The sequence below is a fragment of the Antrostomus carolinensis genome, unplaced genomic scaffold (assembly GCF_000700745.2).
Source record: "Antrostomus carolinensis isolate BGI_N321 unplaced genomic scaffold, ASM70074v2 scaffold10927, whole genome shotgun sequence".
Taxonomy (NCBI): domain Eukaryota; kingdom Metazoa; phylum Chordata; class Aves; order Caprimulgiformes; family Caprimulgidae; genus Antrostomus; species Antrostomus carolinensis.
In genome coordinates this window covers 77777-104681 of record NW_010326644.1, presented here as the reverse complement: position 1 = coordinate 104681, position 26905 = coordinate 77777, and the positions used below count along the sequence as shown (strand labels likewise).

General features: G+C 40.8%; 1 protein-coding gene across 1 annotated transcript; it reads left to right on the top strand.

The window, feature by feature from the left end:
• Positions 1 to 25178, top strand: MYB (MYB proto-oncogene, transcription factor). Its single transcript, XM_029085881.1, has 14 exons — positions 1 to 115; positions 1717 to 1788; positions 2449 to 2541; positions 2959 to 3179; positions 4716 to 4953; positions 5777 to 5857; positions 6260 to 6364; positions 7687 to 7944; positions 10954 to 11096; positions 11497 to 11611; positions 11698 to 11823; positions 12509 to 12619; positions 13253 to 13360; positions 23778 to 25178. Exons 1-14 carry the CDS (start codon positions 35 to 37, stop codon positions 23892 to 23894), a joined length of 1869 nt encoding a protein of 622 aa, XP_028941714.1. The 5' UTR covers positions 1 to 34; the 3' UTR covers positions 23895 to 25178.
• Positions 25179 to 26905: the final 1727 nt, after the last annotated feature.

The following is a 26905-nucleotide window of genomic DNA, read 5'->3' as shown; positions in this document are numbered from 1 at the left end:
ATATAGTAGTGATGATGATGAAGAAGATGTTGAGATGTATGATCACGATTATGATGGTCTACTTCCTAAGACTGGAAAACGTCACTTAGGAAAAACTAGGTGGACCCGCGAAGAGGTAAATCCAAGTTCATTCATCTCCTGCATGTAAAAAGACGGAGAGCATGGATCACATTCTTCTCTGAGTTGCTTATTTGCAAACTCACTTCAGACAGTCCCATGTATATGAACGAGGACAAAGTTTTTAACTCTTTAGCAGTGTTTTATTTAACTTTGGTCATTCTTATCTTTTAAATAAAATGTATACACACCTTTTTTTTTTTTTTTATGTCCACCAAGGTCTACATTACAGGTATGTGAGTCTGTGTGTAATCCCTGTTGGCGAAACAGATTAAGAGTCACCTGCAGCAATGCTTGATTGTTACTGCTGTCTCTTTTTGTTTGAAAGTGGTTGCTATGTAAGAGCTGACGTGTGTTCAGTGTCCCACAGTAGCAAAAAACTGTGGCAGAAACTGCTGCAGTCCTTCTGTGCCATTTGAAATTTGCACATTAATTGCAGCATTATGATTCTGAGTGGAAATAAATTAAAAGCTGGAAGAAAGAAATCCAGCCGTGCCAAAACTGAGCATTCAAGATGTATTTTGCTTTTGAAGGTCAGAACACGTTTCGGCCACTCTAACCTTATGCTGACTTTCTGAGTAAATTGTGGTATCAAACTTCTTTGCCAGGTGGATATCCTGTGGCCATTTAACTGGTTTCAGTTTATTGTGAAATACATTAATACTGTTCTTAAGTTATGTTTTTGCTTTCTCCTCTCTAACAATGTATATTGATATATAAACAGTGGCAGGTCACCCCTTGCAAGCATTTTAAAATTCTTTTTTAAATCATAGTCTGCTCTTACAGAGGTGGATGTGGTTGTGTTGTGGCCTGGGAGAAAGGGATGGCCGTGGAGCCCAGCGGCCACTTTGTTGTCAGATGAACTGGGAGCATTCTGGGAGGTGCCAATCGGGGAAGGGAAGGTTGCTGCCCAGCTCTTTATCTCTTGGGGCAGTTCTTGCTTGTGTTACACTACCTTTCCCAGTGCATGAGATTGGTTTCTTTTGTCCATAGGGTCTATATTTTTGACCTTATCATTAAAAATACTGGACCAAATTTCTTGCAAGAATACGAAACTCCCTCACAGTCATCAGGAACAAAAAGGAGCCATTAGTTTTATTGTGCATTCATTGTACACAGATAGGCAATGAGCAAATGACTGGAACTCCCATTATTTGCAAGACATAGAAAGCTTAAGGTTGTGATTTTCAGAGGTCCCCAAACAGCTGGGTACCTGAGTGTTACTGAGTGTCATTGTTATTCTGATGCCTGGCATCTAAACATCAATTCCCTCCTGTAAATCCAGTACAAGAGTAACAGTTACATTGATCTGAGCAGTAAAATGGGAATGTATAATGCAAGTCAAAGAACAACCCAGAAAAGTCGGTCTTTCTTCTGCAGCACAGTAAAGAACCCACCAAAATCCACAGGAGCAGGAAAATCTCAATGTGTAGGCAATTAAAAATATGAGAAGACTACAGACCGCCGTCGACTACTCTCAGGAAACAGAAATAGATGTATAAAATCTAGAAAGAGGGGTTTTTTAAAAAAAAAAAATGTATTTCATTTGCATTGTAAGAGATTGTGCTATTAATTATATCTGTTTTTTTAATGACTTAGGATGAGAAACTCAAGAAGCTTGTGGAGCAGAATGGCACAGAAGACTGGAAAGTCATTGCCAATTTCCTTCCTGTAAGTGGATATTGGTTTCTGTTTCCAGTTCTAGTGACAAGTCTTTATCAGAGGTTTCCAAGTGAGGGAAAGGGGAGTGGTTGCTTTATAGTTACATTTTTGCGGGAGATATAAAACCTCGACAGATGGAGATCTCAGAAATTTAGTTAGAATATTGTGGAAACCCTTACCTTTAATTTTCCCTTCACTTCTCAGAAAGGGTTGGAAAAAATCAGACAAGCAAAAATGGGGGGTGGCAGGGTGTTGCATGGTGGATGGTTGGTCACTATGACACTGAAACAACATATCTCAGCACAGAGAAAAAAATAGCTTTGATAAATTGTAAGTATGGTTTACAAGATAATTGCCCAGTGAATACTTTGTCTGTTGTAGAAATACTGTATGTGAAAGCATGTCAGCTATTGTGCAATGGTGAAGATTCAGTTTGTGTAGATTTAGTGATACAGTCCTCACTGCAGAAATGATGGAAATCTTACCTAGCTCAGTGAGCAATCTGATAGCTGGGCACCTTCTCAGACCTACTCTATGACTGTGCCTTTTTCAGTAGTCATAGTTGGCAGTGAAATAAGTCAGGAACAAGTGTACCTAGATAAGCGCATTACCACTCTCCATTCATCTTGTCTAAGAGTTACCTACTTTACATATTTTACATTTCACTAGAACCGCACAGATGTTCAGTGCCAGCACCGATGGCAGAAGGTACTAAACCCAGAACTTATTAAAGGTCCATGGACTAAAGAGGAGGATCAAAGGGTAACCAGTTTTCTTTTCTGTCTGATTAATGCCTCACTAGTGGATTTCATGTGTTGTGGCAAAACTCCCAGAGACTTCGGTGATCTCAACACTAATATGGCCAGAGGAAGTCTGATCCTGTCAGTCTCAATGCCTAGTGTTTGTGTAGTGCTTTCTAACTTTTCTATGCAAATTAATTAATGTTGCTTTACAGCACTGTAATGTAGAATGGCCTTAAGTCTAGAAATGCCTTAACTATTACCAGGTTTTTCCTTTTGTGTACAAGCATAAATGGGAAATGGGGAACCTTAATTGTGTGTTAGTTTTACCATGGCAATTTTGAGAAATGTTGTTGAAAATATTGCTCCACCACAGAAAAATTTCATTGGTTCATTATGCATCATTAAATACAGGCAGTTTTTATGTCCTTCTTTGAAGGTAATAGAACTCGTGCAGAAATACGGTCCAAAGCGCTGGTCTGTCATTGCTAAGCATTTGAAGGGAAGGATTGGAAAACAGTGCAGGGAGAGGTGGCACAACCATTTGAATCCAGAAGTGAAGAAAACCTCCTGGACAGAAGAGGAAGATAGAATTATTTACCAGGCACACAAGAGGCTGGGAAACAGATGGGCAGAAATTGCAAAGTTGCTGCCTGGACGGTAATGACATATACCTTTAGCTCTTAAACAGGAAAAAAGGAAAAAGCTGCAGGTCTGAGCAGTCTGTTTCAGTTGCCTCAGGCTGCGCTTTATAAATCAAAAAATTTTGGAATCAAAACCTGTAAAGCCAGTGACATCGATGTGCGTTTTTCTCAACGGGGAACTGTGCTGTTTGGTCAGGACATGGAACAGTATGCTATTTTTACATGCTTTTAATGTTTGTCATAGGTAAAAAAACCCAGTAACTAGAGCAAGACCATAGCAGTTTCCTAAATGTCTGTGCAATCTTATTTGTTCTTGCAGTAGCTGTCAAAATTCAAATTGATTTAACAGTGAAGGATCAGGTTCTGCAAGTGGAACTTAATTTATTCAGCTAAGGGTATACCCTCAACATGAAATCCAGTCTGTTCATTCAAAATGATTTAAGAGAAGGCTGTTTCAACATCTGCAATTGTTCCTGAATCATCTAGATGATTTTGACCTGTTAAAAATCAATGTATAAAAGAGGAGAAACTGACTTTCTCCAACTCTGATCCTGGTAATACCTGTCTCATTGAAAGCTTATGCGCAGCTCACATATAATTTGAGAGATTCAGTCTCTTATTCACTCTGTAGTAAAAGTGACTCAACATAAAGTGTAGTCAAGCAAATCACGTAAGCAAGGGAGAAGTTTCCCTTCCAATTTTTATTCCTGTTGTTTGGTGAAACATCTTCAAGATCTAAATATAATGCCTAAGATCATGATAGCCTTTTAAACAGGCATTGCCTAGGCTGCTTTCACCTTCTAGAAGAAAACCAGAAAGGAATTACCCCTTGGAAAGTATTTTTGTAGCTTACAGACATCACAGGTACCACTTGCAACGATGCCATGTGGTGGTGATGTTTTTCAAGTAGAGCTGTTTCTAAGTGTACTCTTAAAATCTCACAGACACGATAAGTTTGCTTTTTCTGACTCATATGTGTGAGAATTTGAATCTCAGTTTTTCTGCAGCTAAGAAAAATCCCAACAGCTTTGTTTACTGAATTTGTGTGCGTAGCATGATGTTGTCATTGTCTAGGTGGCCAGTTGGAAAGTTGCTTGGAAGTTAGTCTTTTCACAGCTGTTCTCCATAGTCTTTCTTTCCAGCAATGAGATACAACAAAACTTCGCTGTAATATTAAGACTTGGGAAGGTGATGTTGGCAGTCCTTTAAGGTAGCCTCACAGGGGTGTTAGTCTTTGCTGCCACCTCACCTCATGGGAATGAGGCGAAGCTGAAGTCATTAATTTCTTATAGTTTGAGGACCTAAGGTTTAGAGATTGCTTTAAAAAGTCTGTAAACAACTGTAGCTCATTTGTCTTTTCCCCTACCTTTTATACTGAGCATCTTTTCTGAGAAGTTGAGAGTAGCATTTGTAAAGGTGGGGGCAGGAGGAAGGTCAGAGAACAGCTTAAGGTTTAAACAGAAATGCCAGCAGCGGTTTCCTACCTATTAATCTGTCTGAACTGGAAATGCCCATTTTTAAAATGCCTCAAACGTATGTGTTTCTGTTGCAGAACTGATAATGCTATCAAGAACCACTGGAATTCCACCATGCGTCGAAAGGTCGAGCAGGAGGGCTACCTGCAGGAGTCCTCCAAAGCCTGCCACTCCTCAGCAGCCGCTGGCTTTCAGAAGAGCAACCACTTGATGGCCTTTCCTCACAACCCACCTTCTTCTGCACAGCTGCCAGTAGCTGGCCAGCCACCGCTGAACAGTGACTACCAGTACTACCACATCTCTGAGCCACAAAATGTAAGCACCTGAAAATCTGGAGGGGGATTTGTTTTGTTTTGCTTTGTTGAATAGGTGGGTGCAATTTAGCCATACCTGTTTTCAGGAAGCATGAAGGGTTTTTTCCCAGTCTTGGTGGACCTGTATGTGTTTGATGTCAGGCAAGGACTTCTTTGACTTTGACTTCATTCAGTGATGAAAATACCTACATTTCAAATTGGTTGCCAGCATTCAGGTGGTGGAATTGGGTTTAGCATTTTTAAACATCCTGTAAGCAGTGAAAGTGTTTCCAGTACTGTCTTACAGTGCTGAATATTAAATTTCTTGAAAAACAGTTGAATATGGTTAATTCTGTGTTCTATGTCAAAATCTCCCACGTTCCCTTCAGCAATACTCTGTTTGTGGGTTGCCTGTTGGAACCAAGTAAACAAGTATTGTTTTTAATCTGATTCCTTTTCTATTAATGATTAATAATGAAACAGGCTGCTGCTTCAGACTGTTACATTGTAGAGTTTTAGATGATAATAAATTGCATCTTTTGCATTTTCACTTCAATTTAGAAAAATCTTACAAATGCCTCAATAAATTATTCATCTTTTCTCATTCAGGAAGGGTAGATTTTTCATATTTGAATTTTCTTTCTTCCTCTGTAATGCTCATTGTCATATTCCTAAAAAACCTGTTTACTTTTCTCATAAACATTGTTGAGTTTTTTGCTATTTTATCTCTGTAGATTATAAATAGCAAGTACCTAAAACCAAAGTATGTTTAACACAAATTCACAATGCAGGCAGACAATATGACAGAAATAATAACTTTTAGTGTCTTTTGCTTTTTGGCCTAGGTCCCTGGTCAGATCCCATATCCAGTAGCACTGCATGTAAATATTGTCAATGTTCCTCAGCCAGCTGCTGCAGCTATTCAGGTAGATAACTTGAACCTCATTTTAAGAATCATTTTTTTTTAAACATTTGATAAGTCAAAATGCAGATATCACACATGAAGGAAACATTTTAATGTAATAAGTGTGGTGAAGAGAGAAAATGGGGAAGGTGGGGGAGTTCTAACATGGCTGATAATTGCTTCTTCTGAAGCGGATTTAAAACACAGTAGTTGACATCTGCTGAGATAGTTTTCACTTTCTCCATTTCAAATGTCTATACTGAAATTCAGCAGGGACTTTGGTAGTGGAAAACACAACTGACATTTGTTTCATCTTTTAGTCTAATTTGGCTATGATAACCACAGGACGGCAAGCCATAAGCATTTTAGTTGCTACATCCTATCAGACCTTTATCTTTTCTTTTCCCTTAACTCTTAATTTCAGAGACACTATAATGATGAAGACCCTGAGAAAGAAAAACGAATAAAGGAATTAGAGTTGCTACTAATGTCGACTGAGAATGAACTGAAAGGGCAGCAGGCATTACCAGTAAGATTGTCACTGTGTGCTTGGATGGAGGGATAGCAGCATTACCCCAGTGCTTGTCTTTTTAACTTTTTACTCCCCCTCTGCCTTTGATACTAATCAAGGCTCTATATTTCCATTTTAAGAGGATGAAACATGGCACATGTATAAGCTGTATTTGCTTCATAAATTATTTTATTGGAAAAAGAAAAAAAGCAAACAATTTGCAGGTATTTTACTTTGCAAAGTGGGAACAGGGCTGGGCTCTGTAACATGATGTAATATATTGGAAACACAATGATTGTACGAAAAATCCCACAGATCTTAAATCAATAGGATCTGCATTTCTGAAAGTGTGCAATGGTTCATGTGTTGAAAATGTAGTGCCCGTACATTAGATTTTTCTTTTCTGTTGTATTCTTTCCTTCAGCTGTGTTTTATACACTTTGTAAGCTTCAGACTTGGTGCATGTTTGACAGTTTGTTTTAGTTCTCCGAATAATGTTAGATTCTTCATAACTGCATGTGTGGAGCAAATGCTGGCTATTACTGAATTCTCACACGTTGTTGTATATGCCATTGGATGTTAATGTGTGAAAACCCTTCTGTAATTCCTTAACACCATCACCAAAACCAAGAGTCCCCAAATCGTTTTTGAAGATAGGTGATAGCCAGCAGATTCTTTTTTTTTGGGTAATATTTAAATTAATAGTGAAACAACTGCATGCATGATACGTTAGTTTGGCCACTTTTTAACTTTAGTAGATGTTTTGCAATTTCTTCTGTTGCATGATCACACTGGAAAGAAACTTCTGTTAATTTGTTCTTCTGCTTTCCTAACCACGTTGATTTGACAGCCTCTTCACTGCATTGGTGTAAGCTGTAGCATTAGACAGGGACAGAAGAAGAAAAGGAGATAAGCAAACAAAAGCAACTCTAAGTCTTAAACCCTTTAGCCTTCTACAGTGCTGAGTGCTCAGTAGGGAAATCCTGCCATTTCTTGCTTCTCACAGAAAATGACTCGCAGACACTTTTTGAGCTTTTGGAGTAACGCAGTATGAATTGATTATGTGTTAGTAATGATATACACCCATAATCCTGGAAGTAAATTATGAGGTAACTGTGGGATAACAAATACAATGCCAATATTACTTAAAACGAGATCTTGCACTGATGAAAGGAAACATCTTGAGAATTGTTTCATGGGCATAAGCTTTTAGATGATGATGCAACTACTTTTATCTTTCCTCCAGTGGCATCTGACACCTTGTGCAATTTCATTGCTAAGTTCCTTCTGTCTTTCCCCCCTCCCCGCTCTCTTTTCTTTTTTTTTCCTTCTTCCTTTAGACACAGAACCACACATCAAACTACCCCGGCTGGCACAGCTCCACAATTGCTGACAGTACCAAGACCAGTGGTGACAATGCACCTGTTTCCTGTTTGGGGGAACATCACCACTGTACTCCATCTCCACCTGTGGATCACGGTTGCTTACCTGAGGAAAGTGCATCCCCTGCACGGTGCATGATTGTTCACCAGAGCAACATCCTGGATAATGTTAAGAATCTCTTAGAATTTGCAGAAACACTCCAGTTAATAGATTCCGTAAGTAGACTTACTGCCTCAGGTGGATTTGTGCGTGGTCAAGGAGTAAGGGGAGAGGAACTGGGACAGTCCTAAATGTGTTTCTTTTTTTTTTTCTGAATAACTTCTAATTGCTACAAGATCTGAAGCTTAGCTCCGGACATAACAAAATGTGGCTGCTCATAAATGAAGCCCTCAAGTGGGGATGTGTATGTTTTTTGTGGGTGTCTCCCTTTCCTACTATATCTTGGTACGGGAGCATGATTTTTATCAAACTGCACAATAGGAGCTTGAAACAATCTCTTGATATGAAGTATCCTTAAAATAAAATCAGAGACACTGTGAAGGATTTTAAACAATGAGATTATACTTTTATATCTTTGAAGTGACACAGGTTTCTGTGTGACTGCTCATGTATCTGCATTGTTTTCTAAAAGTTTTTGTTGTAGCTTCCATAGTGGCTTCTCAAAGGAATGAGGATATGTGAAGAACTGGAAGCATGCATTTTAAATGCCAAGCAGCTGACTGACATTGACATGGGCCTTTTCTCATTGTGGTCTCTGGGCTACTATGTGTAACAGAAGTGGCATGTTGAAATACATTTTCTGGCGGCACCCTCCTTTAGCAAAGGTTTCTGCTTCGTGCAGTGTCACGTCCCATTCAGCATGTCCAGAGCAGGCGTGCAGGTCAGGAGGAGATCAGTCTTGGTTTAGAGCCCAAGGCACAAATTTTTGGGTAGTGAAAGACACTGTCTTCATATCAGGCAGAAAACCCTGGGCAAGTAGATAGTAACGACATCATTTGACTCATTGTTCCTTTAGGGACTTGGTTGCCAGCAACACTACTAGGACGTTAGACAGTTTGATATGATCAAGGTATATCCTGAAAGCACAAATAATTGTTCACAGTGTTACTACTCAAATAAACAGAGCCAAGCTGAATTGAACTGGAAAAGACTTTGTTGTTGTTGTTGGTTATGGTCATATCCTAGCGCTGTATTTTCATGAGGTGGCACTATACACTGTCTTATAGCTCCATGCCTCCCACATTGTTTCAGGATCCTTCATCATGGGGTGATCTCAGCAGTTTTGAATTCTTTGAAGACACAGACACTTCGGCTAGCAAAGCTCCCTCAGGCAAAGTTGTGCAGCTTCAGCAAAGAGTGGTCAGTGCTTTTAGACCTCAAGGACACCCCACCACAAACTTGAGCAAAGTTGTGTCGAGTCAGGGCTGTCCTGGCTCATCAAAGTCCTTATCTGCCTCACAGGGCAGCGCAGCTCCGTGGGTCCTTCTTCGCAAAAGGAGAGGGCACTCCAGCCCCTTAGCCAGTGACCACAGTAGCACCTTGGTCCTAGCTGACGTCAGCAGCTCAACTCCTCCTAAGCGCTCCCCTGTCAAAAGCCTGCCCTTCTCTCCCTCGCAGGTAGATCAAGACTTCTGCACAGATGTTACTAATTCTCAAAAGTCACCCCAGCCTTAACAATTTAGAAACTAATCCTTTGGAACAAATGACTAATTACCGTTGCGCTTGTTGATTTCACGCCATGTTTGAATCTTCTCACTGCTCTTAGTCTTCACCACTGAGTTTAGATCACCAGCAAGCTAACTGTTGATTCTCTTATTTTGAATTCATCTGTGGGACTTGGTTTTTGCTGGTTTTTGTTTGTTTGTTTTTAAGTTGGATCATTTTTATACAGGAATACGATTGCTTGCTTTGCTCTTGCTGCTAACTCCTTCAACTACTAGAGTTTAACATTTCTGATCATTTGTAATACTTTCCATCTCTGTCCACTTACAGTATGATTCATTGACCTAGAAAACCCCAAACTGCATTTAAATAGCATTCAGGTTGTGAGACAAACTGACAACAACCAGAAAATTCAAATCACGGCTCGCCATCCTCAACCCAGGCTACGTGGGGTGGAGCAGAAGAGGAAAAAGGAGAAAAATGGCCTGTTAAAATGGCCTGGCCTGCACTTCCAAATTCCTGTTGGTGGTTGCTTTGTTTCACAGCTGTGGCACTATTTAAAAGTGTTTTGGTTTTTTTGTTTGTCTGTTTGTGTTGGTTCTGCCTTGTTTTGGCTTTAGTCCTTGAAGTCAGAGAAACACTATTTCATGAAGGATAGAAAAAGATTGCATGTAATGACCTCCCACTGTATCTCTCATTACCTATTAGGCATTTTAATCATATATCATTTCTCCAGTGAAATCTGTATTTTCTTACATGCCATATTTTTATAAAGTGTATTTTAATCCGATGTAAGTTGAGAGTAGAAGGTGATGTGGTGAATTGTTGCCAGAATACAGGATACCACTACACTCACAGATTTGTAGACACTAGAAATGGAAACAATATTTTAGGTTACTAGGTAGAACTCATGAAAAAGCAATTTTCTCCAAACTAATAATGCCACCTCTTTTTCAGTCAGCTTTTTCCATTCCAAAACACTCCACACACCCATCACAGGTGGCAGTTTTCATTTTATGTTGTGAAAACAGAGCACTTTGTTTTGAGAGGGATGATAGTAAATTTATTTTCCTGTCATAAACATTTTATTTACTTAAAAGCACCTAGATTGTCTATATAAATCTTTGTGGAATTTAGCCCCGTTTCCTGTGGGTTTATTCCTGAAACATCCCTTACTCATTTTCACCCAGTTCTTACTTGGGCACACTGCTTTTAATATTGATTAAAATTTATGTGCAGAAAATCCAAATCAGGCTTTTAAGATGTGGCTTTTAAAGTGATTCAGAGTGTTTCTCATTGGAATGGAGTGGCATTTTCTTTATAACTTCTCTCTCTAGAAATGCTCATTTTGGTTTCCTGAGTGCTCCAGCCGAACTGTTGTGTATTGTTTTGACATGTAGTCAGGTACCCCATATCCACCCACTCACATCACAGGGTCAGGAGAATCAATTATGTCAATCAGAAGCAAATAATTTCTTTTTCTTTTGTTCAATAATGTCAACTTAAGAAGTCAACACTGTAATCTGGATGTTCCTGTTGATTTTTTCTTTCCCTACCTGCAGTTCTTAAACACCTCATCCAGTCATGAAAACCTGAACCTGGACAACCCTGCACTAACTTCAACGCCTGTGTGTGGCCATAAGATGGCTGTTACCACACCGTTCCACAGGGACCAGACTTTTAAAGCTCAGAAGGAAAATCATGTGTGAGTCTGTTATCATGTTGTCTTGTAAGATTCGTGGGGGTTCATTTCTTCAGGTTTGCATGCAACCAAAGTGCTGGGTCACTGTGTGCATCCTGCAGAGTTGTTTGCTAACACATTCAGATTTTTCTTAGTTTGGAGTAAAACTTCCACTTTCTAACCATGGAGGTAGGTTATTAATATAGAACAACCATGCATACAGAGTCACCAGTTTTTTAAATAAAGCCATTCCACCTTATCACAGTTAAATAGATGTTCTGGCAGAAAAGCAAAATGGATTACAGTGTTGCATGAGAATATTTGTCCGAGTCTTACAGCAGCTACCGCCTGTATGCACTCATTTTTGTAAAGAGGTAATATTTCCAAGCATGTTCCTTTAAAGTTTTTCTCCCTCTTTTTAAAGTTTCAGAACTCCAGCAATCAAGAGGTCGATATTAGAGAGCTCTCCAAGAACACCCACTCCATTCAAAAACGCACTTGCAGCTCAGGAAATCAAATATGGTCCTTTGAAGATGCTGGTAAGAAGGAAACAATGATAAAAGTTGCTTTGATATTAGTGCAGAGGGATGTTCTGGGACTTGGATATAACGTTTCTTCCTTTCAGCCTCAAACTCCGACTCATCTTGTAGAAGATCTGCAGGACGTTATCAAGCAGGAGTCGGAGGAATCTGCAATAGTGGCTGGGCTACATGAAAGTGGACCCCCTTTGCTGAAGAAAATCAAACAAGAGGTAAATCTCAAACTTACTTGAGGCAATTTATTTCAGCGCTCTTTGCTGAGAAACTTACACCAATACCTTTTCTGTTAAATAGCTGTGCCTGTTTTTCTTTCATGTGAGCCCCACGATCTTAGCATCGGTTCTATATAGTATACTAGGCATGCCTAATTCATCTCCCATTGATTTCCATAGAAGTTTTTCTGCTGTTTTCAGCAGGGGTTTGCTTGGGCTGTTCTAATGCAGTTTTCGTTTGAAACTTAAAAAGAAAAAAAAAAATAGGCAGGAATTTGGATTGAATCTTTCTAATATTGGTGAAAACTATAGAAGAACCCCATGGGGACCAAGCTCCATGGAGTGACTTAGAAACCTGAACATTTGAGGACATTGCATTATATTACTTTGTCACTAAAGTTCTAAAAATACGTATATTCTCAGTCCTTTCTAAGGGATTAAACTCCTGAATACTGACAGAGTGCTGAGTGCAAGCATTCAAAGTTTTATTAGGTGGGGATTTTTTTGAGAACCTTTGACTTTTTTCTTCTGCAAAGAGCAAGGGTGCTGTAAAAGACAGTACTGTAAGTATGTATCGTGCACAGCTGTGAAAAATATTTATTCAATTTATTAAGCAACTGACAGATAAACCTCCTTCTGATCAGTTAGGTACTACTTTTTATCATGATGCCTTTCCTGCTTTCAGGTGGAGTCTCCAACAGATAAAGCTGGAAATTTTTTCTGCTCGAATCACTGGGAAGAAGAAAATCTGAACACTCAGCTCTTTACACATGGATCTACCATGGAAGATGTGCCAGTAAGTGCAAGTTTTCACACCACCAAATGATTTTGCTGTTTTACATCCCTGTTCAGTTCTTAAATGCAAGAGAGAAAATATTTTGTCTGACCTTCCTCACAAGTAGGCATTATTCATTATTTCCGTATCATTTTCCTGTATTAAGCCTAAGAGGCAAAATCCCACTCTTAATTAGATCACTGTGTTGCCTATAGATGGTGACAGAAATTGCAGTCATTGTGCAGCCCACAGTCTTTGTAATGAGCCTGCACTTGGAGGATGCCTGCACCTGTGTATAGAAATGACTAGGTCATGGAGTTAAAACTGGTAAAAGAAAGAGAGAGTCTGTTTTTTTTTGTGCAAAGGAGACCTTGCATGAGCATGGTTCCCTTTGCTTCAATGTGACTATTCAATAATATTGTTATTCTTGCACTTGGGGGTTTCACTTGATGAAAAACCTTTGCACGTGACAATGCTCCTGCAAAGCCAAGTCCCAGGGACCCCAGACTGAGGTCTGCTCCCAGGCTAAGTGCTCCATCTGTGAGCCTGCCCAGTGGTGGACCCTCTGCAGTCAGGTTGAGTTTGCTTTTACTATGTTTGACTTCAGCTTGTTCTCTTGAGTTACTGAAAACTTTTTTTTCTTTTCCTGTTTAGAATCTTCTTACCAGCTCCATTTTAAAGATGCCTGTGTCTGAAGAGGATGGTAGTTTTCACAAAACATTTGGAGTACCTAGGAACAGGCCACTAGCTAGTCCTCTGCAGGTAACTATTATTTGATAAAATACCTTTTGTATATAAAAATACATATATATATTGCTTTCTCACAGACTGATTTTAAGTTTTGAGTATGAAAGAAGAATGAAATGTTCAGGTGAACATGGCTGAAGGATCTCACTTTGCCTGTGGAGCATGAGGACGCAGAGGCTACAGCTGCGCCAGGAAGCTAAACAGGGCAAAGCCCTGTGCATGGGGCATTGTAACTCAGCTGGCTCCAGTGTTAAACTGGTAGGATTGGGAATTAACAGGGGCCAGAGGCTTTTTCGCATAGACTTCTTGTAGGTGGCTCTGCTCTTCTGGAGAGCAGGAGAGTTGAGTGGTGTGGTGGTGGCCAGAACTTGTCACTAGCCTTGGGGCAAGAGCAGAGACTCTGGCACTGCCCAGCTGGCCGGCACAGATGCGGCCAGCATTGCCTGCCCAACCAAGCACCAGGATGACCTTTCCCTGAGCGCAGGCTGAGGCTGCACCAGAAATGCAGTTGTAAACGGTGATCTGAAGGGGCATCATAACCTTTACAGCCAGTTTTATATCTTGGGATCTCTGAACTGAATTAAATGTGCGATTGTTTTTATGTAAGCCAGGTGTGAGGCTGAGGTTTATGTATTTATGCTTTTTCCAAGTGTTAACAAACATAAACCTTTGCTATACTTTAAAATATAGCTGTTAGGTAGGGCCTCATCCAGAGCCCACCGAAAGTCATTAGCAGCCTCTTTGTCAACTCGTGTGGACTTCAGATTAGGCCCACAGCAAGTCATTCAGAGAACAAAACACAGTCTAGATATTGATTAACTATCCTTCCACCACAGCCCATATTTTTGAGGTAGATGAATAAGTGATTTTATATCCCTTCACCACACAGGCAAATTGAGAGAAAGTGTCTCATTCCTCAGGGTGAGTCACTGCCAGAAAGGAAATTATAACTCCATAGTTCCTGACTTTGAGACAGGTAGTCCACGTGGCTAATCTTTTCTTTCCTCCTTCTTTCCAGAATTTACATTAGAGATTATTTACAGTAAAAGGAATGAACAAAACCTGGTTTTGATTAAGCATTTCTAGCTGGGCATTATAAAGTGAGGTATTAAAATCTCACACATGTCCCTTTTTGGCACAGTTTGCTGTGGAGTAGGTTTGTATTTTGCACTGCAGAATCATTTGATGAAAAGCAGCTTTGGAGACCAGGAACTGTGTCTCCCCTCTGCATGGGGGAGTCCATAAGGACCAAAGACTCACACTCCCTATTGCTTATTTGCTCTCTTCTCATGAACATTGTTTCATAGAAGCATAGAATTTCTTAGCTGCACTGTGGTAAATGGTTAAGAGGAGGGTTTGAAGATCCGCTACCCCTGGGTTAGGGCAGTTATTTAGGAGCTGAATTGAGACCATCTCATGGCGAAGGAGCCCAGGGCTCCCGCTGGCGCATGGGAGGAGGCTGCTGGTCCCCACTGGTTCAGCCCTGCTACCTTACCAGCGCGCCAATGCCTGGCCATGTGCCCCGGCTGAACTCCAGGCTCCTCTGTAGGTTTAGGGCAAAATTTTCAGGTAGCTAAACAAAGTCTGTTGTGGGTTGTCTTGTTAGTTCTAGTTGCCTGCACTCTGCCTGTAATAAAAATAAAGCATCTGACATGCCTGTAAAATAGAATCTTTTGATCTTTGACGTAACAAGTGTTGTGTTTCCTGCTATCTAAAAATAATTTCTTTACAGGCTGCTGTAAATGAAAGGGTTTGTTTAACCTTCTCTCCTCACTCATGCTGATTTTGTTCAGGAAGTTTACACCAGTCAATCTATGGGCCATTCTGGATCCCATTCTTTAGCCCTCGCTCAGGAAAAGCCTTTAATTTTGCATGTTAAAAGTCAGGTATTATTGTTTGGATAAAAATGACTTTTCCTTAAGTAGAAACTAAGTTACAAAAGACTTCCCAACTCATCTCAGTGTTTAAAATATGTTGAATCAAAAGAAAAAGCAGTTCTAAAAAACCCCAAAATCAATACTTAGCGTGCAGCTTCTTGGTATGACTATGAAGGTAAAATTACTCTCTCTGCCAATGAAGAAACATGGAATGTTTCCAGCTGAACTGAAATCCTTAATGAAGAATGAGGCTAGAGGTTTCTGTGATGATGGCATAGGCAGCTTTTTCAGAATGAAATACAAACTTTTTATAACAATGTGGTTTCATCTGCTGATCACTGCACTGTCTGAATTGGACTTTGTGTCATGGTTAAAAGGGAGAATCTGCTTCATCCCTAGTAAGTCTTGCTTGGCCTCACGTCAGCAGGGAGTTTGGCCCCGTACAGCTCAGAAAGGACTTGCGGTTTGGCTCTCTTTCATGCCAGAAACTGCTGCTGCTCTGCCCTAATGCTTCTCCCTCTCCATCCCAGCAGAGCCAACTGTCTGCGATGAGGACACAGTGTGCCTATAGAGTGCAAAGCCATTGGAAATGTTAGAGTTTGCACTTGTTTTTGACTGGTAGCATTTTGTACATGATCAGTATTTAGCATGTTCTTATTCTGTGCTTTCTACGTTATAATTTGGTGTATTGCCCGCATGCATGTATGTACTCTTGGATGCAAACACAAACACTGGACTAAATCCATTGATTGCACGCAGGTAGACATGAAACACCAGGCAATGCATCTGGGTGAAATTTAATTGTGTTCTGCGTGTGTTTACATTGTTGCTGTTAATATTTTGGGCCTGATCCAACTGTTCTTACTTAGGCAAATTCTCACTGACTTCAGACCAACCAAGAATTACAGCACTCTCTGCACCTTGGGATGTTTGCATGGAGAGGGAAGAGAGAAAGAAAGAAAGACAGAGAACACTAAACTTATTTTTTTTATAAATGCTTTGTTCTTAAAATTCCATTTTCTTTTAAATTTGAATGTACATAAGAGGGAGGTAGTATGTTTACCAGCCTGCGGTATTTTTCCTTGCTTTAATAATTTACACTACATTTACATAAAGAAAAAATATATTTGACTAGCAATAAACTCATCAAAATGCCTGATTACTTATTGGTTTGCTGTGAAATTTTAAAGGCAAGACTAACAAATGTTCAAAGCAATCTCTAAGAATATTCTTCACTGCATTTGGGATACATGACTGATCATATGCAACTTAGTAAATAATAGTCAATGACCATATCAGGTAGGACGATGTGAGTCACTATAACTTAGGAGGAAAAGCGTGTTGCATCATTTGGCATGTGACATCAGATAGCTACATGTAAGTGCTCTTGGAATGTGGTGGTATCAGTGTTGCACTAGAGCAATGGGAGAAAAAGCCCCCTTAGACCCAAGAAGAGTTTGGGCTTCGTCCTCATTTAATCCCCTGGTTAAGTCTGTAAAACATTGGATGCAAAGGCAGGTGTGTGTAGGATCTGTGTGGTAAGATGTGAAGGTTCAGCCAGCTTTTTTGTCCTGCGTGGCAAATCTCACAGTGCTTCACTGGGTATTCTCTTCCTGGCAGAAACAGGAGATGACTCACCCAACCCACGTGTTGCCTTGGAGTGGAGTTAGTCTTACACTCCATTGCATGATTCTCAAATATTTTGGCTTTATATTGGTGGAGTTAGTTGCAATCTATATTTTTGTGTCCTATATTTTTGTCACTCAAGTAATACTCATTTGCACAGCAGGGAGACTTTGGCCTCACTAGGAACTTTTCTAAGGGTTAAGATTTTGGGCTAACATGAAGCCCTCATTGAGGCAAACTGATGATCTCTATTGAGCATTTGCTTGAATAGTGTAAGTGGTTACATAAAAAACTCTGTTTCTGGCCTTTCCTATGTAAAAGTTACATTTTATTTCACATTATGTTCTGTAGCAGGAGCAATACATAATACAAACTATCCTTACATAGACACTTTAACAGATAGAAAAGTAGGCTAAATCATAGACATCCACCTAACCCTGCAGGCTATCAAAAGACACGATGAAATGGAACCTTTTAAGAAAATAGCGCTTCTTTGATATCTTCTTCCCCCAGTAACAAAGGAAACAACACAAGGTAGAAGCCCTGCAAGCTAAAGAGAATGTTCTTCAACCCCTAGCTCCTGTCACTTTCCATTTTTTAACCACAGACTGACACGTTTCAGCTAGAATTTCCTGACTTTCAGTGGTTTATGTAACCATTTTCTTTAAAGAGTAAGTTTAAAGGATTTTAAAACAGTTACTTGGTTAACCTTTTCAAGAGTGTGAGCTCTCATTAACCTTAATTTTCTCAATTTAAAAAGTGAAATGTGGAATTTCATTTGCAGCTGGTTGTCACACAAAATGTATAGGTGAGGCAGTGTGCTCCCCTGCAGCAGCAGAATTTCTCTGCTTTTCCTCTAGGGCTTTTTTGGGGCAAGAAGACCCCAAAATCTCATATTCTTCTTTGTTTAATCAAGGGAGAGGGGAAAGCACGCTGTGCTTAAGTCCCAGGAGGTGTAAGATTTGCACAGCAAGGGAAAGTAGCCCTGCAGGTTTCCCTCACTTGTGTTGTCCCTTCTCTTGCCAGTGACTGACGTATACAGGAGCTGTGCAGCTGTACAGCTGAGGGAAGCAAAAGGAGGTTGGAAGTTACAGGTCAGACATGGTATGTTTTCCTCCCAGGGCACCAGAATTTAGGTTGCAAACAGATCAGGAGTTACAGCTGCCCTGAGCAGGCAATGGTCTCTCAGAAAGAAGAAAAATGACGGCTTCACTATCAGCCATTTGCAGCAATGTGTTCTGATCCATGAATGAAATAAGTTACTTATGGAAAAACTAGAAAGGTACTAAATATCCTAATGTGAGTTGCAGATACTTAGCCCAGTTCTGCATCTCTTCCATTAGTCTTACTTGGAAAGCTCATACATCTCAAACAGAAGTTTTGTCTGAATAAGAGCTTCAGGGTGACGCTCTTAAAAGCACCACCAAATATTGCTTTCTAGTACTGGTATCAGGCTTATAATAAAAGCTGAAAAGTTGAACCATCTTACTCTCTCACATTTAGTAAACTGTATTTCTGAGGAACTGGGGAAGCCCCAGAGTTTAGGAGAAGGCTGTCCCATGCTCCAGAAGCGAACGAATAACATGAGAAGAAATAATGCTCTGCCTTAGCAAATGAAGTAGAATTCATTTATGGTCACTTGAGTTTTTAGTCTTTATTGTTTGGTCTTGATAAGTAAACAGGCTTCTCTTGGTTCTGCATCCTTACAGAATAGAAAGCCATATTATTCTACATGATACACATCATATTCTGCTAGGAGATTACTTTGTTTAGGGCGTTGATTGTTTTACTGTTTCAGAAAGAGTACTGCTTTTCCGTTGGAAGCCACCTTTTCAGCAGCATGTTCTGCAAATTGTCCATTCCGTGTAATCTAAAGGAAAACTGTCAAGAAATCCAGGTTTTAGCAGTAAAGAAACAGGATAAGAGACCTTTTAATAGTCTGAGCCTTCTAAATACATTTTGGCGCGCTTTTTTTGTTTTAAATGCCAGCACAACTTGTCTAAATTAAAGGGAAGGTATGTACCACCAATAACTTTGCTGGAGTTGCTGAAGATACCTGCCAGTGTAGCGGAGTTCCAAAATCTGTCTTCTAACACAGTTCTTTGCCCAAAGATTTTTATTACATTTCCATCGGTTTGGGAGCTCGGCACTGCAGGACTGCAGCAGCGTTTGCTTATGGCATCCACTCTAACAGGCAAGGTGTCGTAATGCAGGAGCTTTCTTAGGCTGTGCAGATGGCATATGAAAAGGTGGTCCAGGCTCCTAGTTCTCTTAGAAAAGCACCTTTCCTCAATCTTTTCTTTCTTTACTCTGGTCTGTTTTTCTCTAGATGGTCCAAGTTTTTATTTAAAGTGCTTTAACTGGATATCCCAGTTACAGCTTTGACAGTTTGTTTACAGTTCACATCTGCCTGAGGGCAGTTGAAGGCACTTGCAGGATCAGTGAGGTAGTTCTGCTGCCAGGAGAAGGATGTGCTAGTAGGATTATTGAGGTTAAAAAAAGAAATGAGCCAGAGAGAATGATATAGCTGGAACTGTACCATGGGTCTGCAATTTTATCCCATGGGAACTCATAGTAGTATACCTTCTTCTTCCCCCACTCCCTGTTCTAACTTAAAGAAAGATAACTACTGTGTGTGGAGGAGAAAAATACAGCTGGAAGCACTGACTGAAAAGTTTTAAATTCTTTTAATTGACAGCAAAACTAGGAGTAGCCTCCTGCTCTTTGAGGCAATTAAAATATAATGAATGGCAATAAAAAAAATGGAATTAATTGTACTGTGGAAATCCCTTTCTTTACCCACTGGCTAGGGATTTAGGTGCCAAAATGAACACCTCACTCTTAGATAGCTGAATTTAAGTAGGATGAATACACTGAATCAATGAAAACATGCCCATCAGTTTTCGTGGGGTTTGGGTCTGGCCTTTTGCCTTCTAATTACAAGGCTTTTGTGTTTCCATTTGCCGAGTTGGACCTTTAAATGCGATAGGGGAGATGAAATGAGCATTCTGCAAAAGGAGTGGTCTGATGTGGCTTTCTGTGCTGTTTTCCTGCATGCCTCTAGCTTTCTGCCCAGGTCTCCTCTCTTCGATATGTTTGCTCAGCACTGCTTTCTCCAGGGTGCTGTCACTCTCCTGTAACAGAGCCCTGTCAATACCTGCCGCGGTGCTGGTGTGGAAGGAGGCGTTGTGCTTTGCCCTTTTTGCTAAGTGTTCCCATAGCTGTGTGTGCCCAGAGCTGGCAAGGAGCTCTGCCTGGCTCCTGGGACCCAGGGCTCCCTGCCAAGGAGGGAAGTAAAACTTCTCGCATCGGGATGACTTTCACACATGCCCCCGGCGCTGCGCTGCAGGGCTGGCTTGGCAGTGGCATGGTGCTTTGTTTGGTGGTGGCTGCCGAGAGCCAAGGCTTCAGACAGAAAATGTTTGTTAAAAATACCCACTTTAAATGTTATCTGAGTTTTCCAGGATGGAATTGAAAGCTGTCTTAGTAAACATACTACTTTGGCTCAAATTCTGCTTTCTTTACTAGGGCAAAGCTCTCACCACCATCAGACTGCAAAGTTAGTCAGTTTTTATAGATTTGTCATAACAGGGAAAAAAAATAGTGTAATATATTTCTGGGAAAATAATACAAGGGTCAAAACTCTGTGGGGAGATTCTCCCACACTGTCTCTACAGCAAAACTTGAGTAAGTTGTCTCAAGCAGACTCAAGTCAGGGGTCTGACCGATCCTCCTGTTGCTGGCTGTGCCTGCTGCCCAGTGCTGCGCCGGGCGCTGGGGCGGCCGAGCCCGGAGGGAGGGCAGAGGGTTGCTGCCTGCCTGAGCAGCTTCTGCTGTGCTGACATCAGGTTAAACGAAGACCAGGCTTTCAGTGGAATGAGTGACATGTAGCAGCCTGCTGAGATGTTGGAGATACCAGCATGTAGATTTATTATTTTTTTCTTTTCTAAGCACATGGCTGTTAATACAAAGAGCTCAGTGTAGATACTAACAATTAAGCCTAATTTAGGAAATCGGGACACTCCTTGCCTGAAGTTACTTCTATTTTTTAAAAATTGACATACTGTGACAGATGGACTTTTCCTTACAAGTTTTCAGTTATTTAGAGGACTGCTGATCTCACTTTTTTAGACCAGTGTATTGAAGCTTTGGGAGATCACAGGAAAATATCGGTTGGACACATATTTTTGTCCTTTGAAATTATGGATATTCTGGAACTACCAACTGGTTTTCAGGTGTACAGACCAAATCTGAAACAGACCAAACCTGATCTAGTGGGAGGTGTCCCTGCTTGTGGCATGGGGGTTGGAACTAGATCTTCTTTAAGGTCCCTTCCAACCCAAACCATTCTATGATTCTGTGAATTCTAAGTAAAAACAGATGGCATTGTACTAGGCATTAATTTGATCCCTGAAGCACATACAATAACAAAAAAATTTAAAACAATAAGGTAGAATATTCACAGGTGCCTGAGTCCCACTGAGGATCAAAAGGAAGCTGTAGGTTCCCAGCTGATGTAGGTAACTTTGAAAAAGTTACCCTGGAAGCTGTTGAACCAAAACATGAAAGAAGCTGTGGCGTGTCGCGTGCATGTCTGTGGCATGCAGAAAGTATGTCACACCTGCTTCTTGGCTGTGGTGTGTGCCCTCGGCTGAGCCACAGCACAGGGTATACAGCCATGTATGGTATGGCTTATTTGTTCACTTCACAGATGCAGCTTTCCCACAAAAAGCTGCAAAAACTTAATGACTTGAGGCCTGACCTGGTTCTCCTTCATAAGGGGAACTCCCACTGAAGCTCTGCAGGAGTTTTGCCTGCAAAAAGGCATCAGGAGCAGAGACAACATTTGGATCTTGCCTACAGAGAAGAGAAAGCCTTGTCTAGGAAAGCCCAGCAGAAGTTTGCAGAGGACTAGCGTGCTTGCCCTCATCTTGTCCACGCTGCTTACGTATTCTTTGGTTTTGTCCCTTTTAAGCTGTAAGCCCTCCAAGGCAGGGAACCTCGGCCCTTGTGTTTGTACCAGTGCCCTGATTAGGGCATGTTATGAGAAATTATCTGTATTTCAGATGTTGCCCAGCCTTTTACTATCCATATGCCTCAGATAACACTGTTTACAGTCAGAAAAGCACTCTTCTCCAAACATTTAGGCCAGAGAATAATTTAAGGCACCTCTTGCACAGTTAGCAGATAGAAGGAGCAGCATAAATAACCATGGGCACACTGGGACAGTTCTGCTCTTAGCAGGTGGTTTGCAGTCCACTAATTATGGTTCATCCAGTGTCCTAGATGTTGAGAAGGCTTTGACTATCTCGTTGAGCAATGTAGATCTTGAACTGCAAAGATGATCCTTGTTGAAAGCACGGGAGAACAGAGAAGGGTTTCTCCTGACTTGTCTTTGTTGGTGGATCTTGGGCATAGACCTTCTCAATATTCCACAGCACTGGGATCCCCTTGCTGGCAGGCAGCTTTCCATTAAGCCCAGTTGTGTGCATTTTTGGAAGGCAGGTATTCATACACCTAGCTCTATATAGTAATAGAAGTTTTATTTAGGGCTTAGGGAATATGTCAATGTGGAAAAGAAGAGACACTGATTAAGTGAAAGAGTTCAATAGAAAAACATGTGTGTGTGTAAATGTGTATATATACTAGTAATTTCCAGGAGCTTTGAAATTTCATTACTGTTTATAGCTCAAGGCAATGAGAAATATCTCATGTGTAGTGAGTAAATAAATACAGTGCGCACAGCCCTTTGCAGATATGTTTATCTCACTTTAACATTATACTAAATGGTGTCTGTAACCTCTATAAATACCACAAGAAGTGAAATGGCTTACATGATAATTAAAATGCTGTTTCTGCTGAGAGTCATTCCGCCCCTTCTGCCACCTTCTCCTTTGCCAGAGGAGCTCTGCTAATGGGCACGTGCTAATCGCTGCACACAAGTGAAAGCAGCTTTGAGCGCGGGACTTTTTGTTATCTCTGGTCAGTCAGGCTGTCAAGATTGTCAGGTTCATTTTGGGAATGCAAGGGCAGAGCAGCTGTACTTCTAGAATGGAGGTTTGGCAGGAATTTGTTCATGGTCATAACACTGAACATGGTAACTGTGGGCTTTAGCCTGTCATAGAATCACAGAATGGTTTGGGTTGGAAGGGACCTTTAAAGGTCGTTTAGTCCAACCCCCCTGCAGTGAGCAGGGACATCGTCAACTAGACCAGGTTGCTCAGAGCCCTGTCCAGCCTGACCTTGAATGTTTCCAGGGATGGGGCTTCTACCACCTCTCTGGGCAACCTGTTCCAGTGTCTCAGCACCCCTCATTGTAAAAAATGTCTTCCTTACATCTAGTCTAAATCTACCCTTTTTTAGTTGAAAACCATCACCCCTTGTCCTATCACTACAGGCCCTGCTAAAAAGTCTGTCCCCAGCTTTCTTACAGGCCCCCTTCAAGTACTGAAAGGCCACAATAAGGTCTCCCTGGAGCCTTCTCTTCTCCAGGCTGAACAGCCCCAACTCTCTCAGCCTTTCTGTCTGTGCCCTGTTGACTGTAAAGTCCACCTGCAAGTAAATTCTCTTTTTAGACCTTTCACTGAAAGGAAGGATTTAAGGCAAGGCTATAGATAGGACCTTGTAGAGAAGACATTGTTTGAGAGGGAAGTGGGGAGGTTTGGATCCTGGCTTTCGTGGTGTGCCCCTCTGCGTTTCATCTGGTGTCCCCACCCCTCCAGTCACTGACCAAGAAGTGGGGGTGATATTTTTTTGCCTGTTGTGTTGAGATTTCAGTTTCTCTGGGGAGGGGACAACATCCTACTGCCTATTTATGCAACACTACATCGCTAGGAGGACCGGCTTCAGCTGTGGTGTTGGGGGGCTCACAGGCTGCAAAAAAATCACATTATGTTCACCCCAAATCTCTCTGCCTGCTTCTAATTTAGCATCTGAACAATGCTTGGGAGTCTGTGTCCTGCGGGAAGATCGAGGATCAGATGGTCCTGACGGATCAGGCACGCAAGTACATGGCCACCTTCCCCACCCGGACTCTGGTGATGTGAAAGGGTCGACAGACAGAGAAGCATTATGGTTTTGAGAACACTTCACCTCTGCTGGAAAATTCCTGTTCCTCTGCATGAAAACTTTTCATGAATGGGAGAAGAGCCTATCTTTGTTGTGGTACAACAGTTGGGAGCAGCACAAAGTGCATTTAGTCACTCAGCATATATATTCTTGTTGGATTTCACCCAACTTAAGAGAATTTTTTTTTTTTTTTAATAAATGATACTTGCCTAAATTATTAGGTATTAAGTTTGAATCAGTAATTAATGATCTTAAGTGCAGACTTACAATAAAGGTAATTTTTTTGTACTTTTTGAGATCAAGCAGACCTAATACACCAGTATTGTTATTTCAGTGATGTGCTAGCCAGGGGTGGGGTTTTGTTTGTTTCTTTTTAATTTTTTTTTTTTTATAATAAAAGAGCAGGTACTCAAACAGATATATTTTAAATCACTGAACAAAATGCATTGGTGTAAAGTACTGAAGTGAAAAGCATTACTACAAACTCTAGTCTGTGCAAAGGGGGAAAACTGATCAAGATTGTGAATGCTCAAACATCCATGCCTCTTGAAATAATGCTCTTTCATTCTGTTATGGTTCTAGACCATTATACATTGTGTGTTTCTGTTTGGGGGGGGTAATTAGCTTGCTTTAAAAAATATTACTGTATGAAACATAGATTTATGAGAAAAATTATATTTTTATTCAGTAATTTAATTTTGTAAATGCCAAATGAATACTGTGTTTTGCTGCTACAGACCTTAGCGTGTAGACATGCTGCTAGTGTAAAAGGAGCAGTAGAGCTTTATATGGAAAGAAAACAAATGTTGATGTTAGCTAATTGACTATGCACTAGCATTTCAGACCTTTTTATTTTAATTTTTTTTACATCAGTTATATTTTTTCCCCTTTTTATAAGCAATATTTTTGAACACTGTTTCTGGGAGATTTTTTTTTGTCTGGATGTGTTGTTTTGTTTCTTATTGGTTTGTAACAGCATGCATTGCACCTTCATATGTTTGGGAGAACACTGTCTTGTTCATGTTGTCTGTTTTGTTCCATGTCCAGCAATTAGTTCCCTAAGTTGGGTCTTGTGTACCAAATCAGGTTGTTAGAAATATATGGTTCTTTGTACTGCCATACCAAGTCTTTATTGATATGGCAAAACACTGATTTTATTTTATTTTTTTATTGTTTGTTTTTTATAACAGCCTCTGACTTTGCTGCCTTAATAGCATTTGGTGCAGCTTCATCTGCACTTAATTTTTTATACGACAGTGTACTGCCTTGTAGATAAATAAAGTGTGTTCTTTTTTACTTAAACCTGCATAGTCTTCTAATCTTGTTTGTCTTTAGTATTTTACCAATGTTGTTACAGGCAACAATCAAGGCAAGGTTTTTTCCAGCACACTTAGATAAGTGAAGAACAGAGTTTTGCACACCATAGGTAGCCTCAACATCCTTGGTTCTCATTGATTGTTAAGGAAATGGAAGGAGCGCAGCATAAAATAGGAAGCATTTAGCATGCTATGGACAGAAGGCAAATCTCTAGTGACATCAAAGTCCAAGTCAGCTTCAGCCAGTGGAAGGCTTGCTGCACCTTTTGTGCAAAACTGCTGTTCTCTCAAAATATTGGATATTTTATTTCTTCAACTGAGACTATCAGATCAGGAACTAACTGAATAAGAGCAAAATATTTTCGAGTTCCTATAATGTAGAACGGATTTTTTCATGCTTGACTTAAACTGGAGGCAAGAATGTACTTTGAAACCTGGCGCGTTACGCTGCACAGCAAATAATTGGGCAGACCTGCAGAGCCTCATGCAGCATAAGTGCTGAGGACATTCAGCCCCAGGAATGCTAGAGAGTAAAAGCAATTGCCAGCAAACCAAGAAGAGAGAAAAAGATGCGACCTGTCAGGAAAAAAAATGCATTTTATTTAGTAGCTTGAAATAAATTGTTTGCTGAAATTTAAGTTGATGCATGTGCTTCAAAGTCAGACTGATATTCTCAAGAGCAGACTTTAGTTTGTGAAGGAAGTAATTCCAATTTCCAGGCTTGTGTAGCCAAAAAGCAATTGCCAGCAAACCAAGAAGAGAGAAAAAGATGCGACCTGTCAGGAAAAAAAATGCATTTTATTTAGTAGCTTGAAATAAATTGTTTGCTGAAATTTAAGTTGATGCATGTGCTTCAAAGTCAGACTGATATTCTTAAGAGCAGACTTTAGTTTGTGAAGGAAGTAATTCCAATTTCCAGGCTTGTGTAGCCACACCATAGGGGCTGAGAGGCCCCAGAAGTACCTTCCAGGACATTTTTCTCCTTCCCCACCAGCCTGCCCAGTCTTCCCAGCCCAAACCATGCACCTGTCCTCACGCTATGCTGTGCACAGGAAAAGCAAAAGGGTCTTTTCCACCTTCTGTAAGGTCTCTTCTCATGGGCTTTTGGCTTTCAGCACAAGAAGGGACTGGTGCCTGCAGCAGCCCCCTCAAGTTCTGCCTGTGTTTCCCATCTGCCCCAGGTATGTTTCAGGCTCTCACCGAATGCTGGGGAGTCAGGGGAGAGCCACCCCGAGGTATTTTCGCAGTGGTTACTTCAGGCAGGACCCCGGTGCTGGGTATGTATTACAGAGAAGGGGAAGTCTGTGGGAACACTGGACTGTGCAAAGGCTGTGGGCTCATGCCGTAAAAATGCTTGTGCAAGATGCAAGGGAGGACTGCGGGACTCGATGGTCTGCAACAAGTTGGGAAGATGGAAAGGTCTGCCTTTGAGGCATGCCACAGCTTAGGCAACACGTTACAGCTTAAAAGAAAGAAAAAAAAGGAGGGGGGGAAGAAAAACCAAGCTTACAACAGGTCTTTGAGGCAAAGCTCTTGCCTTGTAGGGCTCCAGCTGTAACTGCCCTAAGCGTGGCTGAGTTTAAACAGATCACTATCCAGTGTCCGGTGCGGAGCAGTACCAGGAGACATGGAGGTTCACCCTGTGGGTGCCCAGCATAAGGTTTGAGTTTTTT